This window comes from Humulus lupulus, chromosome 2, assembly GCF_963169125.1.
Source record: "Humulus lupulus chromosome 2, drHumLupu1.1, whole genome shotgun sequence".
Classification (NCBI taxonomy): domain Eukaryota; kingdom Viridiplantae; phylum Streptophyta; class Magnoliopsida; order Rosales; family Cannabaceae; genus Humulus; species Humulus lupulus.
In genome coordinates, this window is record NC_084794.1 from 108,728,404 (window position 1) to 108,749,004 (window position 20,601).

The following is a 20,601-nucleotide window of genomic DNA, read 5'->3' on the forward strand; positions in this document are numbered from 1 at the left end:
CTCAATTTGATAATAGCCAGAATAGCCATCAAGAAAGCAATAGAATAGATGACCAGCTACACGTTAAAGGATTTGATCAATGAATGGGAGTGGAAAATGATCTTTGTAGGAGGCGACATTTATTTTTAATAATCAATGAACATGCGCCACCCTGTCATAGATTTTGTGGGGACAAGGACCCCTTTTTTCGTTTAGGAACATAGTGACACCAGATTTCTTGGGTACTACCTGAGTAGGATTAACCCACTTGCTGTCGGGCACTGGATAGATGATCCCAGTGTCTAGCAATTTCAAAACTTCATTTTTTACAACTTCTTTCATTGTGGGGTTCAATTGCCTTTGAGGATCTCTTTGAGGGATAGCCTCATCCTCTAGATTGATTCGATGGGAGCAAATTAAAGGGCTAATACCTTTGATATCAGAAAGCGTCCAACCTATCGCAAATTTATGTGTTCACAGTAGCTTGAGTAACTGCAATTCTTGAGAATTTTGAAGGTTATACGAGATGATTTTTCACCGTCTCCCAAGAAGACATGTTTTAAACCCTTGGGAATTTGGGCCAATTGAACAATTGGAACCTCTTCGGCTAAAGTTTTCGGTTGTGCCCTCTCACGAGGTAGCTCTTCAAAGAAAGGTTGCCAAAATTGAGTCCTTCTATTGCGTGAGTCTATGTGATCTGATATTGCAAGAGTAGACTCAATAGAACCGGGACTTTCATTTTGAGACAAAAGGAGGAGTTCATCAAGATTATCGAAGTTGCTTCGCAATTGAACCTCCTTGGGAATTAAAGTGTCAATCATGAATGTTTGATAGCATTTATCATCTTCTCGGGGTTGTTACCTGATGTGGAAGGTATTGACTTCAAGAGTCATGTTTCCAAATGATATCTTCATTAGGCCATTCCGAAAATTGATCAAAGCATTTGCAATAGCCAGGAATGGTCTTCCAAGGATAATAGGAATTTTAGACTCCATGTTTACCACAGATTGGGTATCAAGAAGAAGAAATTCAACGGGGTAATACAATTTTTCAATTTAAACCAAAACATCCTCAACTATACCCTAGGTTTTTTGGTGGAGCAGTGAGCAAGTTGTAGCACAACAGATGTTGGTTTCATTTCTCCAAGACCGAGTAGTGAGTATACAGAGTAAGGCATGAGATTTACACTCGAGCCAAGATCAAGTAAAGCTTGGCTGACTTCATGGGTCCTAATTAGGCAAGAAATGGTAGGACAGCCGGGATCTTTGTATTTTGGCGGTGTCTTTTGTTCAATCACCGCACTTACTTGCTCAGTTAAGAAAGCAATCTTCTTGACATGGTGCTTCCTTTTTTGTAGTGCATAGATCCTTGATGATTTTGGCATAAGTCGGCACTTGTTTTATGATGTGAAGCAAAGGAAGATTAATCTTCACTTGTGTCAAGTGCTCAAGGATTTCAGCTCGGTTATCAGGAAGTTTCGCAATAAGCCTGGGGAAATGGTACTTTTGGAAAGGCATTGTGTGGTGGATTTTCGGGAATAACTTTTAGAGTATTGGGAGAGTTGGATTTTATGGGTGGGTCTTGCAAAGTTTTACCACTTCTAGTTGTGATGGAATTTACTTCCTTAACATTTTGGTCATTAGAATTTGAAGATTGGGCCATGTGTTGGCCTTGCACATTGAATTTTGGTTGAGAAGGAAGTTTGCCTTTTTCCATAATGGCCAAGGATTCAGTCAATTTTGAGAATTGACATTTCATTTCCTTGATTTCTTCCATCATTTGGCGATTTAGTTTGGATTGTTCCTCTATGAATGCATGAAGGGTATTCTCGAGAGAATTTTGTTGTGGATGAGCATTGTATTGAGGTGCAAAATACACCTTTGATGGTTGAACTTGTTGCTCATTTCTCCATTGGCTTCCAGACGATTGAGCTTGGTTGGAATCTCTCCAACTGAAATTTGGGTGGTTTCTCCAACCAAGGTTGTACGTATGGGAGAATGGCTTGTTATATGCCCCTAAGGCATTGTATTGCTCCTCATAACCCCCCCCCCCCCCCCCCCCCCCCCCCCCTCATTTCATTAAAAGCTAAGCAGTCCTTAGCTAAATGCTACATCCCTCCACAAACAAAGCAAGATTCTTGCAGTTTCGTTTGAGCAATCATGTGTGGTTTTTGGCCATTTTTCGTCATTAAGACCTCAAATTTATTTTCCAAAGCATCAAGTTGGGCCTTAATAATATCCTCTTCTCGAAGTTGATATATCCCAGATGGTTTGTGTCGGTTGGTGCTATCAGTAGCACTTGGACCAGTTCAAGTGTGAGATTTTTCGCGGTTTCTTCGAGATATTCAAGAGCATTGTCTGGCTCTTTTTCGAGGAATTCGCCATTACATAAAATTTCTACAAACTGGCGTTCACGACTCGTGAGGCCTTCATAGAAGTAATTGACCAAACGCCAATTCTCATAGCCATGGTGCGGGCACTGATTCAACAGATCCTTGAATCTTTCCCAAACTTGATAGAACGGTTCATTGTCCTTTTGGGAAAATGTAGAAATTTTTCGTTTTAGACTGTTGGTCTTATGGCTAGGGAAGTGCTTTAGAAAGAAGGATTTGGTCATTTCCTCCCATGTTCCAATAGACCTAGGTCTCAGAGTATAACCAGCTTTTTGCTTTGTCCTTCAAGGAGAAAGGGAAGAACTTTAGTCGCACAGAATCGGCATTTTCAGCTCTATTATAGAACGTGGCTACTACCTCCTCGAGTTCTCTAATATGCACGTATGAGATTTTGTTTTCTATTCCATGAAATGTGGGCAAGAGTTGAATCATGCCAGGTTTAAAGTTTAATGTGGGCATATTAGGAGGGAAGATAATGCATGAAGGCGTGGAAGTGCGAGTAGGATGGAGGTAGTCATTGAGAGTTCTTGGTTGGATTTCATCATTACGAGGCACTGGGAATGAATTATTATCAGCTAAAGTTTGTGGAGAAGCAGTATTGGTGGAAGGAGTTCCGAAAGGAGTGTTGGATGAATTGGAAGAAGTGTCACTAGAAGTTTCGTGATGATTCATCCATTCTCGGAAATCATAATTATATTTATTTTATGTGTTTTTTTTATTTATATTTTTTTGTTAAACTTGATCCCAGGTAGATTTGGAGGTTTTCTGGGGTGATCTCCAACGCCTTACTAAAACTCCCTGAGGTTACTGAGTTAGTATGGTGGATCACAAGTTAAACCTTTTCAACCAAACAACCTTTAAGCTAAGTGAAATTGCTTATTTTGACAGAACAAGTTTGGTTTTTTTATCGCAATAAGTTCAACAATGTAATAGTGCAAAGGTATATGCTCGAAATATTCCTAGGCCGATTGGGAAGGTTGTCAAGGTACCGCTTTAGACTCACACTTGCCTAGACAGAACTCCCCAGGGTTCCCAAGTAAGTGTGGGGGGTAACGCTATCACAAACCTTATTTAACAACCAATCTTTCTAGACAGAACAATATCAGTTTCTACCATTTGTAATACTACACAATTGCTCCCAATACTAAGCGTTTTATGATTGAGATTTTATGAACAATTTTATGTTTTTTTTTTGTGGAAAACCTAAATTCTAAGGAAAACTAAGGCAAAGAAAAAGAAAAGCCTAAACTAAGGAACCTAAAGCCACAAAATAATCAATACAAAAATAAAATAAAGAAAATATGATTGAATTGAAGATAAAATAGCAAGCTTAATCTTTTTTTAAAATATTTATTAAACTAAAAAAAGAAAAGAAATTAAGATTGAAAAATGGAATAAGAATTAACTAAAAAGAAAAAAAAATTATATATATATAATTCCCTTTTTGTAACCAACAGAAAAAAGAAAGGAAAAAAATAAAATAAATATATATATATATATCTTTTTACGTTTTTTTTTCTCTACTTTTTTTTTGTTTTTTTTTATATATATATATATATATATAATAAGAAAAGAGATATAACTAAAAAAATATAATTTTTTTTGTTTTTTTTAATATTCAAATCAACTAAAAATTAGTAAATAAAAAAGAATACAACCCACAAATATAAGAACACTATGCTAACACAATTATTCATACTAACAAAAATACAAATAAAGTTACTAACATTTTGGTAAAAATTTCACTAAACCTTTGAAAACTACCCCCCCCCGGCAACAACACCAAAATTTGTTTAACGCCCAAAATGTGACTACCACTAAGCAGTAGTTGTAGTAAAATCAGGCGGTCGATCCACAATGAGATAACCTAAAACCAAAATATTAGTAGAAAATAACACAAAAAGTTAGTATCATGAAATAAATAAAAATGGAAATGAAAATAGATTTGCGATTTTGGTGTTGTCTTTTTTATGAAATGATAAAATGAGATAAGTGAAATGAAAGTAAGGTGTAATCAAGAGTTTGATAAATAGAAAGGTTTCAAGAATCATCCATATGCTTGTTTGGTTACTTAGTTACTTGATTTACAAAAATACACAAGTAAATAGTTCACATCCAAAACATTTACTTGGAAAATCTAACATTAAAGTCCATATTATTTTCTAACAAAAGTTCATTTGAGTTGTAAAGTTCTTTACTTTAAAAGCACAATGCTAATCTTATGAAAAATCTAAAAATGACAAAATACCCAAGGGCAATAATGCAATAGAAGAATAGACATAAAATTGTGCATCAATATTACTTTTACTAATTAGAAGCACATAGAAAGAACATGACTAATCTTATATACTATTAGCACAAGTAAAATAAAGATAACAAAATAGAGATGAAGATGAAATAACATAAATAACTCAAATACATTATATTAAGAACATAGTAAATCAAAGTAGCAAAATAACATCACTAGCATATGGAATCATCCCTCACCTTCCCAAGAAGATTAGGTCATTATGCTCATGATTCTCACAAAATTCTAAGTAGAAAATATGAGAAGAAAGCGAGTAGAAATTTTGCTATAATTTATTTTCTCTCAAAATTACATACCAAATGTGAATGAAAAATCTCTATTTATAGAGGGAGAAAATGACTAAAAAGAAATTTAAACAACAAATGGGGTTACAAAATAAATCTGAAATATTAATAATAAAATATGATTTTGAAAAATCAAATCTTTTTATTAATATTAACCTAGCTATTTTGGTGAATGATCATTTTGCCTTTTTTCTAAAACACCACAAAATATGAGCTTAAGAGCTCAAAATGGAAAGGTGCAAGACCCAACACACACAAAATATGGGCTGGAAACACTATGGCTATTGGTGGATTTTGACCAAATAACAGCCAATGCAAGGGAGCCATGTGGACAGGTTGGCTGAAGGAAATGGAGCAACCAAATCGAGTCAGCAGGCGGGTCATCGGGTCACGCGGGTCGGCTGGGGCTGGGACGCGAACAGGTGGCGCACGCTGGAGGCAGCAGTTGGGCACCCTAGGCAACGCATGGCGGGCTGTGACGATGACACCTGGCGGCTGGGCAAGGAGAAGAAAAGGCAGATGATGTTGGGCTTGGGCCTTCGGATTAGGCCTTTTGGCTCCAAAAATGCCACATTTTCTTTGTTTCTTCAACTTTATTTGCTTCTTTCTTCTTTTTTTCTTTGTTTCCAAGTGCCAAATATACCAATTAAATCCTACAAAATAAAACAAACTAAATTAAAATTAAATATTTTCATTTATAAATTAAATCAAATTAATTCCATGAAAATATTAATTAAAACTTACTTTATTTTGACTATTAAAATCAGTAAATGTGTATTTTTTGGCAATAATCATGACAAAAAGGATAAGTTGAAGGCTATTCTTAAAACATAATTTGAAATGAAGAATTTGGTTATGACTACAAAGATTTTAGGTATGGAAATCAAGAGAAGAAGAGAACAACACATACCATTTTCATAACTCATAAATCTTATGTGGATAAGGTTCTAGAAAGGTTTTCAATGAAGGGTGACAAAGTTGTCAAACAACCATTAACATGTCAATTTCAGCTTACTAATGCCGACTGTCCTAAAATTGAAGCTGAAAAAGAAAACAGGGCTAAGATGCCTTATGCTAATGCAGTTGGAGCTATAATGTATCTAATGGTTTGCACTAGGCCTGATCTAGCACACTCTATTAGTGCTCTAAGTAGATACATGGTGAATCCCGGAAGACTTCATTGGGATGCTATGAAATGATTAATACTACTAGACATGGGCTGGTGTACAAGCGACATCATAATCAGATTGAAATCAATGGATTTGTGGACTCTGATTATGCAGAAGATCGAGACACTAGAATGTCTACTAATACCTATTACTTTCTAGTTAGTGGGAATTGTGTGAGTTGGAAGTTTCAACTACAATATGCAGTTTCACTTTCAACTACTGAAGGTGAATATATGGCTACTACTGTAGCCATTAAAGAATGTATTTGGATTCAAGATCTTCTAAAGGAATTACAAGTATTCACGGGAAAATCTACAATCTTTTCATATAGTCAAAGTATCATACATCTGCGTAAGAATCAAGTATTTCAAGACCAAACTAAGCATATGGAAATCAAGTATCACTTTATACGTGAGAAGGTCACTAAAGGTGTGATAAATGTTCAAAAAGTTCTTACAGAAGAGAATCTCGCTGATGCTTAAATTAATATACTACCATTGGGCAAGTTTAACTACTGCCTAAGCTTGCTCAGAATTGATCATGGATGATAGTTAATGGTTGAACTGAGATCCTTGGGGAGTTGTTTAAATCTATACTCCATGCTTAATGAATGCCAAGGTGGAAATTTGTTAAAATGGTTGGTCTACATTGAACATCAAATCAAGTCAGCAAGGCTTCATTTTCTTCTAGTCTTGTCTACCAGATAAGTCTAGGTTCAATTTCTAGTATTTTTAAGTTTTGACAATTGTACGAACTCTATAAATTGGTCATGTTTGTTTCATTTATCAAGACAACAGATTTCATTTGTAAAATATTGAGGTTATTTTAGAGAGAAAGATAGGGAGAACTTGAGAGCTAAATACTTGGCTTTTGGTGAGAGATTTATTTGTACATGGTCAAGTGTACTTGGGGTTTTGCTTAGGTTTAAGGCATTGTAATCAATCAAGTGCTGGGTGTCTCAAGTGGTGACAAACTGTAATCTACATTTTTGTTCATAGTGCAGAGAAGAACATTCCAAGATGAGTTCAAAGAGGATGTAGGATCAAGTTTATTTGTACTGAAACTCTATAAATTCTTAGTGTTTATTTTATTGTTTTTCTTACTGATTTTGTCTTGTGTTTGTGCAAGCTGTGTGCCTACTGGTTTTCTTACCTTTGTTTGTGCATGAGAAGCTTGTGCGAGGAAGTTAAATTTCCTTACATATGTGAACTGTGAAGAGTGTAGTTTTTAATGTTTTGAACAATGAAAACTTAAAATTTGTCTTTTCGGAGTCCCCATGATCATAAATTTGATTACACTGGTAATAAACTAATAAAGATATATCAGTATTACATAAATATTCAATGTCCAAATTTAATGACAGTATTAAAATCCAACAAGCTTGTGCAATCAGCCCTAACCCCTTGGTTTACAAGTTAATTTGAGAATATATATATATATAGCTAAATAAACATGCTAATATCACAAAGAATTTAATAATGAACCAATAAAACTCAAGGCTGAAAACGATACATATATGAAGTCATTATCTTGAAAATATTTGAAGTAAATATTTTTAACAAAACTCATAACAGAAAGAACGAAAAAATATAGGCATGAACAAGATGTAACATGCTTCTAGTTGAGGACTCAAATATTTATCTTATAATACACACTAAAGAATAATAATTATAAATGTCTTAAAACAATTAAAAGGAAAGAAAATGCTGACTAAAATGTTCTATCTGACATGTATCTGTGAAATAGTTTTTATTCCTAAACTTACATTTGGAAGAAGAATGAACATATCTACAACAACAACAACAGGGGTAGAGAGGCAAAAAGAATCGATCAGTATAATAGTATATTGGAGCAGCGAAAATATCCTAACTAGGCAAAATACTTGGGCAGAAAGAGAGTTCAAAGCTATAAACCAGTACGGTTTCAGAACAAGAGAAGAGCAGAAAGGAGCATAGCTAAGCTCAATAGAAACGAGCCAGCAGCAATCATAGGCTGTGCATTGCGAGATGTTGGTGCCACTGCTGTAGAGTTGGGCGTAGAAACTGAACTGGTTGGTGAGACAGGAGGCAAAGGCGGCTCCAACACATCATCCAATGTCAATACTGGGTTTGGTGCCTCAGATGGTGGCATATCAGGAGGGCTGATGAGTTGTATGAGACTGCCAGGCTGAGCGGGGCTCATGTAAACAGGTGTATTGTCACCTAGACCCAAACATCGGTTTCCTGTATTAGTTTCAAGCACCCTCAGTTAGCTCAATTTCTCTCCAAATACTAACCAAAAAGAAGGATGCTATACTTTTCCATCTTTTACTTTGTTTCCTGCTAACCTTTATTTGTATATAAAACATCAGCATTGGCCTTTACTTGTTCTCTAAAATAAGATTAAATACATCGACCTGCCATTATATCCTATGACACAGGTAGTGCATTACAGGTGATTTTTTATTTATCCCGATGATATAGCGTTTGGTATTGAATCAAGGCAAAATGATTTCAAAAATTTAGATATAAAAATCAACTGACTAGTAAAAACGCTGATGGTCAAAAAAAGCATAAACATGGGCTTGCATCACTCAAACTATGGAAAGAGGAAATCTAAATAATTTTTGTAGAACTATGTACTTACTTTTGTATCTAGCAGCTGTTTTAGGAAAGTCTGTGATTACACCGTCAATACTGGCTCCCATGACATAGGAATTTATTTCCACAGTTGCATCAGAGAAGAAGTCCCATGCTTGAGAAACAAACTCGTTGCTGAAGGTTTCGACGTAAACAGAAAGGTTCTTTGTCTGAAGCTTACTAACAACATCTGTACTACCGGTCAAAAATAACTTAGTATCTGGGAAGACAGAGGCCTTGTCAACAACCACAGAGTCAGCAAATGACTTGATGTCCTTCAAGGAGCCATCATCAAGACTTCGGATTTTCTCTTCAATCTTGTACACGAGTTCATAATTATTTTTGCCTAGGAACTTTGATAGAACAGAACTATTAGTAGACTGAATCATAACTTTTAGGGCTGTTTGATTGTTGAAGTTGGCTTCGCTCAGGGAACTAATGACTGCTTCAGTTACGCTTAAGCCCTGCTCTTTTGCTAGATAGGCTGCATGCTGAAAGAAAATAATGAAAAAAAAACAGAAACAATCATTATAAAACAAATTTTGAATTAGGATCCGCTTTGGGATGCATCTATCACTCTGATCTGAAGTCAACCAGGCATTCTTTCTTGTTAAATAATATTTTTCACCTCACATTTTTATTTTATCTTTCAATGTTTTAATACCCCTTTTAAGAAAACCATCCGTCCTGAAAAATCAAAGTAGACATGGCAAAATACTCACCTCTATGCTGATCAAGATGCCAGTAAGAGAGCTTGATTTCTTTGTCATGGCCAAAAAATCAGACAATGACACAAAATTGCCATCATTCATGTTCCTTGGATTCCGGTACAGTGTGAGGGACGAATAGGGGCTTGATATAATAGCTACATGTAAGCAGAAAATTAATATATACATAGGTTTTAAATAATTTTGCAAGACGAGATCTTCTGCATCAATTAGTGTCAAGGAAATACTATACCAATATGCTACATAAATAGCCCATCTTATATCTAAGAACAAACTAAGAGGTGAATCAAGCACATAGCTTGCTCTAATTTCACCCTATCCAGCTGATAAGAATACCAAAGATAGAAACATTAGTAAAGTTTTAAAAAATTTCAGGTGATACCAGTGGTAGCTTTTGAATAAACACGAAGCTTAAATGGATTCCACTATTTACATGATTACAAAGACAGCAATTCTGGAGTCGTAATAAATATTTTTTTAAATGACAATATTTATAAGTTGGTAATTACTCAACGATGATAAAATTTCAAAAATACTACACCTAAATGAGTATGCACATGAGAATTGGTTTGAACTTACGTTTTAAAGTTTGAATTTGATCCCATGTCATGTTGAAGGCAAATATTCCAATGCCAGCCTTAATCTGTGGAATACTTGTTGTAAGGTTGCTAAAATCAGACTGAGCCACATCTGTGCTATCTATTAGATTTATAGAGCTTAAGCAAAATGGTATCCCATCCTTTGACATTTGGACTGGACAGTCAACTACATCCACGCCATCATCAATTGCCTTGGAGTAAGCCTTGTCAGTACAACCTGGATAGTCTCCACTGGCTCCACATTTTGAAATAACCAAAGGCTTTGCTGGAGCAAGACAAAATGCAAAACAGGTTAGAAATGAAATAAAAAGTGACAAAACTCAAAATTTAATTAGAAGAAACAAAGACAGTGGTATACCTTGTTCTGTGGCATTTTTGCCAAGGTGAGCAAAGCAATCTGCAGTTTTAAAGAGAAGTCAACAGTTTGAAATAGATAAAAAAAAATTTTTTAAAAATGGTCATGTTCCATAGAGAAACAAGAAGGTTTCACCTAGTGGTTTTCTGAGATTCTTCCCATTATGGAATAGGTAATGAGTAAAACTTCTTGCCTCTAGTCAAACTATAAGTATTGTTCTTACTTTTTAAAATAGCCATGAAAAGAATTTATCATTAGATAAGCCAAATTCTTGTGGCAGAAACACTACATTACCTATGGCTGCTGATGGAGTTATTGGAAAATCAGTTAGCACACCATCAACGCTGAAGTCACCATTGTCAATGAAGTTTAGGTACTCAGCTACTGGATCATAACTATAATTATAGCTCAAAGGAATGTCACTCGCAAACTCTGATGCATATATTTCCAACCCTTCTTTGTGAGCATCTGAGACAAGAGAAGTATGTGGTTCCAAATAAGATTTTGTATCAATAGGCCATATGTAATCTTTGGGGACAATAATTCCAGAGGCAAATGTCTTGATCCTTGTAAGATTCTTCATGAGAGAACCATATGTCTGGTTTGTTGAAGGCTCAATCTCATCTTGTCCAAGAAATCGAAACACCAGCTTTGTCACATTTGTATTGAGTCTTGCTCTAATACTGTTCAGGAAACCCAACTCTGTCGATGAGATATAATTGATCACTACTCTTTTAGATAAAGAGAGTACATAGTTTCTCATACTTAAATTCTGTTGCTTGAAGAATGCATCATGCTGCAAAAACAGGAGAGATGATATGGTTCAAACTGTTATGGTAAACCAGAAACTGTATACCCAAAGAAGCAGCTGGTTAAAGTGGGCAAAAATGCGTCGTCTCAAGTACCTGAATATTCAACCATATGCCTGGTGGTTTCAATTGTTTAGCCATCTCATCAACTGTGAGAATTTGAAATAAATTTCCATCGAATCTAGGAGAGCGAGAATAGATTCCTTGACTAACTGTGAGGATAACAAACAAAACATAAGTTAGAAGAGTTTCTCAACAACCCATCTTCAACAAATATGGACTACACCGTTCAATCAAGTCGTACTATCCAAGAGTAACGGGACAATTAGAATAAAATAAGATCTCAACGATAGCAAAAGCATCCATTATCCATGTGAATGGAAAGAGTTAGATGGACTAGGAATTATGAATAATTAATTGATCATAATAATATGAATTTGTATATGGTTTGCATGAAAGAATTTGGAAAAATAAGTAACAACAATTATAATAATCTCAACCAATGAGATGATGTGGGAAAAAAAAGTGTTCATAAAGATCTCAATCCTCCCTTTGCAACCCAAGTATTCCAGATTTTTTCTTTTGTAAAAAAGACATTATTAATAAATCTAAATGAAACTTTTAACATATAAAGATAACCACCACCAACAAAAATATCATAAACTGCGACTATAAGCATGGAAATCTAGGTATGAAAATTTATTCACAACTTGAAAATACCTTGAATAAATAAATCCCATTTGTTTAGCAAAATATACAGTGTTAGACAGCCAAAAGATACATGTCAAGAATAGTTTATACTTACTGCTGACAGTGGCTAGCTCTTTAAGAGTGAAGTCCACCGAGAACCATCCTCTGGTAGATTTCCCATCAATAACGTACTCTTTATCCCTCTTATTGAAGACATATGCAATATCAGTGCCATTGTCTAACTTGACATCTGAAGCGCAAATTCCTGCAGCATCTTTTGTTAATTGAACATCACACCACAACACCACATTGGGTAGGCTAGTTATCAATGCTAAGCTGTACGCAACATAGCTGTAACCAGGCAATGTCCCGGAAAATCCACCATGGGCTATGACCAGAGGTGAGTCCCCTGGAAATAAAATAACAAAAATAGAGATCAATAGCTGAGCTCGTAAAACAAGATATCACATAGAAACAAGCAGCTTCTAGATTATCATGTCAGCCGTTTCAAATTCATTTTTGTAAATCGATCAACTACATTCCATAATATATATATTTTTTCCTTATTTCATCTTTCCACGGGTTTCTCAGCATCCAAACATAGTTTCCCACCAAAGAACAATCTATCCTTGAAGTACAGAGCTATAAAAACAAAATACCGCTAAGTGTTTGCCATGGACTCTTGGGACTCGATTTCTGAGCAGAGACCGAAGCTGCAACCAAGCTAAAAAGAAGAGCAACTGAAACTAGAGCGCGTGAGTCACACATTGCCAGAAAGTGGACCTCGGCAGCGAATCAGATGAGCTTCTGCAACTCCCGACGATCTCTGCCGTCGAAGCTTCAGGTTTTCTCGTAGAATGTGTGAGGCTTGGTCACAGAGATTAACAAAAATGTATATAAAGAAAGAATGGAACTGTGAACCAAAGTTAGCCTAGTCAAGCCGATGATTGGACGACAGCTCTTGGTGGGGGCAGGGGCACAATCACAATCTGGCAAGTGACGACGTGACAGTCAGTTATTGGTTAGCATCCTTGAGGTCAACAGAATGCCCATGAAGAGTCGTACTCTACGTGGGAACTACTTACATCATATTCTTTTTTCGATTGGGAATACTCAAATCTACAGTTGGCAACTAGATTTGACAAGACCGTGAACTCAATCTCAATCTCCCTTTTCTGTTCTTTTTTGAAATGGTCCATATCTCCGGATTGTTTTTTTTTTTAAGGAATCCATCTCCACCAAAACTTTAAAAAAAATAAAAATTAACTATTCATATTATTTATAGATATGAATAAATATCTATTCATTTAAATTTATAATTTATTAATGTCACATGCAATTTTTATACCATCTAAATTTAGTTAAGTGGGAGGGAAATTTCATATTATACCCATGATAATTTAGTAAAAATTTTTAATAGACCAATATAAATTACTATCTTCAATATATAACAATTTTAATTTTTTAGACAAAAATACTCCTAACATTCAAACACTTATTTTCTCTCTCAATCTGAACTCTCTCTCTAATATTTCTCACTTTCTCTTTCATTCTAATTTTGTAGATCTCGAAAAAAATTCCAAAATTTAAAATAAATTCATCTGAAACTGACATTTGAGTTAAAAAATATAAACCTCCAAAGTTTTTGTCAAATTTCATGATAGAGCATTGATTTTGCATCGAAATTGTATCGAAAAAACATCGTTTTGACCAAAAATTAAGTTTTCATGATTGTATCGCAACAACATCGAAACACCATCGATTTTGCATCGAAAAGTCATTGTTTTGGCCAAAAACCAAAATTTCATGATTGCATCACAAGAGCATCAAAGCACTATCGATTTTACATCGAAATTGCATCGAAATACCATAAAAAAAGCATCTAAATTGCATTAGAACCATGTTTTTTTGATGCAATTCGATGCTCTTGCGATGCAATCATGAAACTTGATTTTTGGAAAAAACAATATTTTTTCGATGCAAAATCGATGGTGTTTGATATTCTTGCGATGCAAACATGAAAACTTGATTTTTCGTTAAAACGATGCTTTTTCGATGCAAAATTGATAGTACATCAATGATGTTTCGATGCAAAATCGATGGTGTTTCGATGATGTTGCGATGCAATCATGAAAACTTGATTTTTGGCCAAAATGATGCTTTTTCGATGAAAAATCGATGGTGTTTCGATGCTCTTGCGATGCAATCATAAAAACTTATTTTTTGGCCAAAACGATGCTTTTTCGATGCAAAATCGATGGTGCATCGATGATGTTTCGATGCAAAAACGATGATATTTCGATGCTGTTGCGATGCAATCATAAAATTTTGATTTTTGGCCAAAACGATACTTTTTCGATGCAATTTCGATGTAAAATCAATGCTTTGTCATTAAATTTGACGAAAACTTTGGAGTTTCATATTTTTTCACTCAAATATCTGTTTCAAATAATTTTTTTTTAAGTTTAGAATTTTTTCCAGATCTACAATATTAGAATGAGAGAGAGAGAGAGAGAGTGAGAGATGTTAGATTCAGATTGAGAGAGAAAATGAGTGTTTGAATGTTAGATGTATTTTTGTCTAAAAAATTAAAATTGACATGTATTTGGGATAATAACTTATGTTGGTATATTAAAAAATTTCACTAAGTTATCATGCATATACCATAAAATTTACCAAGTGGGATTACTTTATTTTTACAAGTGGTTTAAATATTGCCATATAATTGTATGTATTTTGAACGAGCTTTCACTATTTTTTTTTCTTTTTGTTTCAGTGTGGCTATAATTTTGGTAAGATATCATTGTTTTTAGGGTTTATACATTTTTAGACCCTGTGTTTTTCACCATTATCTGTTTGGACCCTGTGTTTTGATAAATTAATTTTTGGACCCTATGTTTTGTAAAATAGTTAAAATAGAACCCTAAACTCGATTGTGGTCAATGTTTTCTCAACTAAAATCACAAATAATTTATCAAACTAACAATTCAGAACAAAAATAAAATCATTCTGCTTAAAAACTATGTTGTTATATTCAATTTTTTCTTTATCAAAATTGAGTTCAGGGTTCTATTTTAACCTTTTTATAAACACATAGGGTTCAAAAAGTAATTTGTCAAAACACAGGATCCAAACAGGTAATGAAGAAAAACACAGGCTCCAAAAAGGTATAAACCATTGTTTTTATCATGTTATTAATATAGTTTTTTTTTTTCAATTCAAAGTAATAATTAAAATTATATTTACAAATGTAAAAATTTAATTAACTATTTATTTATTAAAGTAGTAAATTATGTGGTGTAAATCTCTAGATTATTTTGTTTTTGCACTTTAGTCTTAATTTATATTTTTAATAAATTATTAATATTATTATTTATTAAATCAATTAGTCTTCGTATATAATTTATTTAGTTTTGTTAAAATACTCCAACTAATATGTTTATAGTCTAAAGAAATAAATGAGTTCCTACTCACCTAGTTTATTTAAATGGAGAAGTGTTGTCACGAAAAACATGTAAATTATATAATTTACATGTTCAAATAAACTATAAATTCAGATTATTTTATCACCCACTACAAAAGAATATATCAAACAAAGACCCAAGACTGTAAAACTACTTTCTAACTAGTTGCAATATATATATATATATATATATATATATTTCTTTTAGAGAAGAACCTAAAAGAGTCCTAATCGTTATTGTTGTACTTTGATTTTTCCATCTTTCTCATTTCTAAATCCTTTTGGGAAATTTATTATAATTTTCATTAGAAGAAATGAGAGAAGAAATAAAAGTTACTAAAAAGGGAGAAAATCGTGACGATTGAACTAAAACTGGTTTTTTTCTTCATTTTCACTTGAATAATCACAAAAAATGTTTTTACATTATAATTCCTTTTTTTTTTTTGGACATTGGAGAGGAGAATTGGGACTTTCTATTTATGAGGAGAGATATAATATCATTAAGCTATGATTATGAGGACCCCTTTATACATTTATTGGTTATCGTAACTCACAATATTACAATTTTTTTAAATGACAGTAATACATGCTTTAGTTTTTTTTTTTTTAATAATACGAACTTTAGTTATGTATTATTTCCAAATGAAAATTCTTTTACTTTTCTTTTTTTTTCTATATGAAATATAAATCTTTAATTTTCTATCCATAGAACATATATGGTATTCAAACTACATTATTTTTTGTAGTAGTTAATTTTAAATATATATTTAAACTATTAATTAATCAAAACCTAACTCTAATTGGAACGTAATTAGTAATTCATATAAAAAAATTAATCGTTTGTCACCATCCCAGTTAGAGAGCTATAATGCTATTGTATATTAATCTTATCATATATATTTCCATTATACTGATTGTAACTTAACGCAAGTATTGTTTAAACTTAAAAGTCAAATATCCATTTAATTAACATTCAGTTGAATCTAAAACTTGGCCAAATAACTTACGAGACTAAAATAATCCAACACCAACAACTATTAATTGTCTTTTGTAATTGTCTTCTAGTTATTAAATAGATATACGCAAGAGATATAATTAGTGTTAAAAATATTTTAATAGTTTAGGACTTTGTGTACCTTACCTAATTCATCGATCTAATGTGTAAGATAAGCTTAAGAATGTCTTAGCATGGCAATAAGTCAATAAAACCTAAAAGAAGTAGGGCAGAAGAGCAAATCAATTAACTAATGTATTATTGTTGTTGTAAATTCACCCTTAAAACACCAAACTCACAACGATCAAGAGATCAAACAATGAAACAAAATCTGAAAACCTCATACCCAAAATACACCAACAACACACAACAAGATGGCCTACATCTAGTTAAAGCTGTAAAGACCTGATTATACAAGACTAAAATAATGCGAAATTTTAAAAGACTTTCGTTTTCTACAGTCTTAAAAATCCATATAAAAAAACTTTTAAAAATAAAGTATGCACAAACTTAAAATATTACATGATAATTGTTCCAACATTTCAAAATGAGCCACAAGAGTTTTAAACTTCATACAAAATATCATTTCCAAAAGTCCGTATTCCCAAAGGTCAGGCAACATGTACATTCAGTAGACAGACTCCACCACTCACTGCTCCGCCTTGCCCGTACCTTTTCCTACAACATGAAGCAACAATAATACTTTGTAAGTACAACTTATACAATCATGAAGGCAAACAGATCAACCGACGGTCAATGACACAACAAGAAAATGTAATTTTTATGACGATATTATAGACGACGAACATATTTCACCGCAATTAATACCATGCAGCGAAAGTAGTTCTTTGCTGCAAATAAATGTCCCCAAAACAAATCGAGAATTATGGCTTTATTGGCGGCAAAATTTTAAAGGGGATTATATTTGCACCCTAAATTTTGATCAAGATACCCCATTTTATGAAAAATTAATAAATAATATATATTTGTATCAACTTATGCTCACATTTTTCTATTTCTTTTTCTTTTTCATATTCTAAAAATACATATAAATAATATATATTTTAAATATTTAAATAAAATACAAATTTTAACAAAAAATATATAAAAAATTGTCTACGTAAGAGTTTTTTACTAAAAAATTATACATTATTTAATAAATAAATTATGAAAACAAAATAAAATTAAATTATTGAAATTAACAAAAAAAAAAGAATTTAAAGAATGTCAAAAAAAAAATATTGAGAAAAAGTGTTAAAAATTAATTTGTTTTAATTAATGGGCTGCCTATATATATTTTTGGGGTGCAAATATAATGCCTTAATATTTGCAGCGAAACATTTGTCGTACATAATGGAAATAAAGGCGCAAAAAACTCGCGGGCTACACTGCATTGTTAGGAAACTTATACAAGATCTTTATTTATTTTCATGTAGATGTGATATTAAACAAGTTAATATGAGACAACCTTAAACATGTTTCTAAAATTGAATTCAAAGAGAAATAATGATAAGAATACTTACATTATACGCGGCGTAATAATAGAGTCATTCCTTCAGTTTCTCTAACCCTTGTATCATTTCTGTCGCATAGTATTACCAAGAACTGAACCGTTCTTCAATTTTCTTCACAGCCTTCCAAAGTATCCTTAGAATCACCTAGACTAGAATGAGAAATTCTCAACACATGAGATAGATACAGAGAGAAGAATAATAGAAGAGAAAAATTGAGGCTTAGAAAATGACTTATGCAGTAGAGAGAATCTAAAACCTAATAGATCTTCTCAGAAACTTGTGTTTCAGAAATTTGATTTCAACTCTCACTTAACATTCCTTTTATATACTCAATTAGGCCATTTAATTTGATTAAAAATCAATAAAATAATAGATAATATCAGCCCTAGGTCAAAATTATCATGAGCTTTAGGCCCGTGAAATTTCCCATTTGATTATAAGCCAATTAGACTTAAAATCAAGATTTGTATTATTTTCTATTGATTTAATTAATTAAATAATTATTCAAATCCTTTATCAAATTAATTATTTATAATTTGAACCTTGATTTAAACTTATTTAATAATTTAGATACAAATTTATCTTAATTAATAAATCTACCATAATTTCTCTTTTCTTCTCTAAATTGTATAACTAAGTGAAACTATTCAAAATTGACTTAGTCAACTTTGATAATTAAATCAATTAATTGAGACTATCTAGATGATTTTATACAAAGTACAGTGGGGACCATGGGCCTATGAAATCAAGCTCCAATAAGTTATCATAAATCTAATAAATAAATTTACTAACTTATTAATTCATAGTGACTCCACTAAAGACTCGAAATTGCACTTTTTAATTCATAGAACGTTCTATAACAAATATTATCACGACCCGAGCCCTAGGCCGTGGCAGATTTGTAATATCCATAACTTGGGTGGTCAAAGGTCAAACTTTCACCCTCGTTGAAAAATAGTCTTTATAAATGATCATTTAATTTATATTAAATCATACTATAATTATAAGTTAAAATAATGAAATAACTCATATAATTATATATAAAAATATTAGTGATAAAAGTATAATCATTTATCATTATACATAAAACAATAATATTCCCACAGTTATGTAATCACCAAATAGTTAAATTTAATAAGTCATAAACACCCAAAATAATACTTAGCATCCACCATTCCTCATCCCTAACTATTTCATAGCTCATTCTGATATACCGATCATTAGATTCGAAGTCGAATACATATATAATGCTCAAAAGATAAGACAATGACACGAAATAGAAATAGGCTAAACACATTGGCTCCATCGATAATTCATCTTTTCCACGCTCGCGTCACTAGGCTCCTGGAATGGGAGAGATAGGGGTGAGCTTATAAAGACCAGCAGGAAAACAACTAATAACATAGGACCCAAAAGTTTAATACGTACAACCCCTGCATGGTTAGCTTTGAAAACAAAACATATATCATCATGTATAAACCAAATTAGAGAAACCACAAATAATCATAAGAGCATAGCTACAAGTGCACATCACACCATCCACTAGATCCCTAGTTCCCGTTACCCACCATAGAAAATCCGACATCCTAAACGGGGTAGCCGGACCTGATAACCACCACAAGGGGGAGGCTCAGAACACTTCCTGTATACAGATGCTAGGTCTTTACACCTACAGGTGAGTGGACACCTGATCTACCTATGATGACACAGAGACTAGGTCGTGAAACAACAACGTGCACCAATCATGATCACTATGGCTCTCATCGGTATAACCAAATGCTGGTAAACATGAAAAGAAAGAAACATATTCCCTTTATATTTTAGAAAATTGGACAGCATAACAGCTACATTTGAATAAACCCAAAAATCATAACCTGCATAAATAAGTGAACAAAAATATATATTTGGCACTCAGTGCCCTCAAAACAGATCAGAAAACATGCAGGTTAAGTTTTCAATTTTTCAAACATTTTATAAATCTCAAAATTGGTATATGTTGAATGCAATTTAATACGAGTAAAATAAGTCCAATAGTCTAGTTGAGTCCCTACCTCTTTAGATACCTCTTTAGAATTTAATCCGAGCCCAAAGCGACGCTCCTAAGCTTAACGATGATCTTAGAGTGATTTAGTCCGATTTTTATATCACATTTTTCCTACGTGCACCAAATGAGCAAACAATTATCATCATAGCATTCCTTATTCGAAATCGTGTCCAATGACATATAATATGACCATATTTAAAATTTCAAGTTCTGGAACCTTACCCAAGCGGTGCACTATAGTGGTTGGTGGCGGTACTGGAAACGTCGACGAAAATATGCATGGCATATATCAAAACGATCCTCTCGATGAGTACATCACGAAAGTACAGCTCCTTCGCCCAAATGACCTCCAGTGTCGCCGGAAAACTCTTTCAAAGGGCGGAGATACCCAAAATCTTGCTAGAGAAAAACGACGAGTTGACCAGAAAGGATTAGTGGGTTTTGTTCCTCTCTCCACGCTGGTTCCAAGGGTATCAACCACTCGTCAAGAGGTGTTCGGAGTTGGCCGGAAAACAATGTCAAAGTTGACAGACCAAAACTTTGACTGACTATTCCGAACAACTTACGGCGAGTTGGGCGGTGCCGCTTGGTGGTTGAGGTCACCGGAGCAAGGAGAATCCAATGAGCCGTCACATGCCAAAAATGGTGGCCGGTG

The 20,601-nt window shown here is 33.3% G+C and overlaps 1 protein-coding gene and 1 non-coding gene across 2 annotated transcripts; one reads left to right on the forward strand and one right to left on the reverse strand.

Moving 5' to 3' along the window:
* Positions 1 to 2,440: 2,440 nt before the first annotated feature.
* LOC133820709 (small nucleolar RNA R71) lies at positions 2,441 to 2,547 on the forward strand. The gene has a single exon (XR_009887110.1). It is a non-coding gene; the product is annotated as a small nucleolar RNA R71 (small nucleolar RNA).
* Positions 2,548 to 7,700: 5,153 nt separating this feature from the next.
* LOC133818350 (glycerophosphodiester phosphodiesterase GDPDL3-like) lies at positions 7,701 to 13,141 on the reverse strand. Its single transcript, XM_062251150.1, has 9 exons — positions 12,591 to 13,141; positions 12,047 to 12,340; positions 11,338 to 11,453; positions 10,727 to 11,228; positions 10,436 to 10,474; positions 10,058 to 10,342; positions 9,473 to 9,615; positions 8,758 to 9,241; positions 7,701 to 8,354 (listed from the first exon to the last, which is right to left on the reverse strand). The coding sequence occupies exons 1-9, from the start codon at positions 12,697 to 12,699 to the stop codon at positions 8,056 to 8,058; spliced, it is 2,271 nt and encodes a 756-aa protein (XP_062107134.1). The 5' UTR covers positions 12,700 to 13,141; the 3' UTR covers positions 7,701 to 8,055.
* Between the last annotated feature and the right edge of the window lie 7,460 nt (positions 13,142 to 20,601).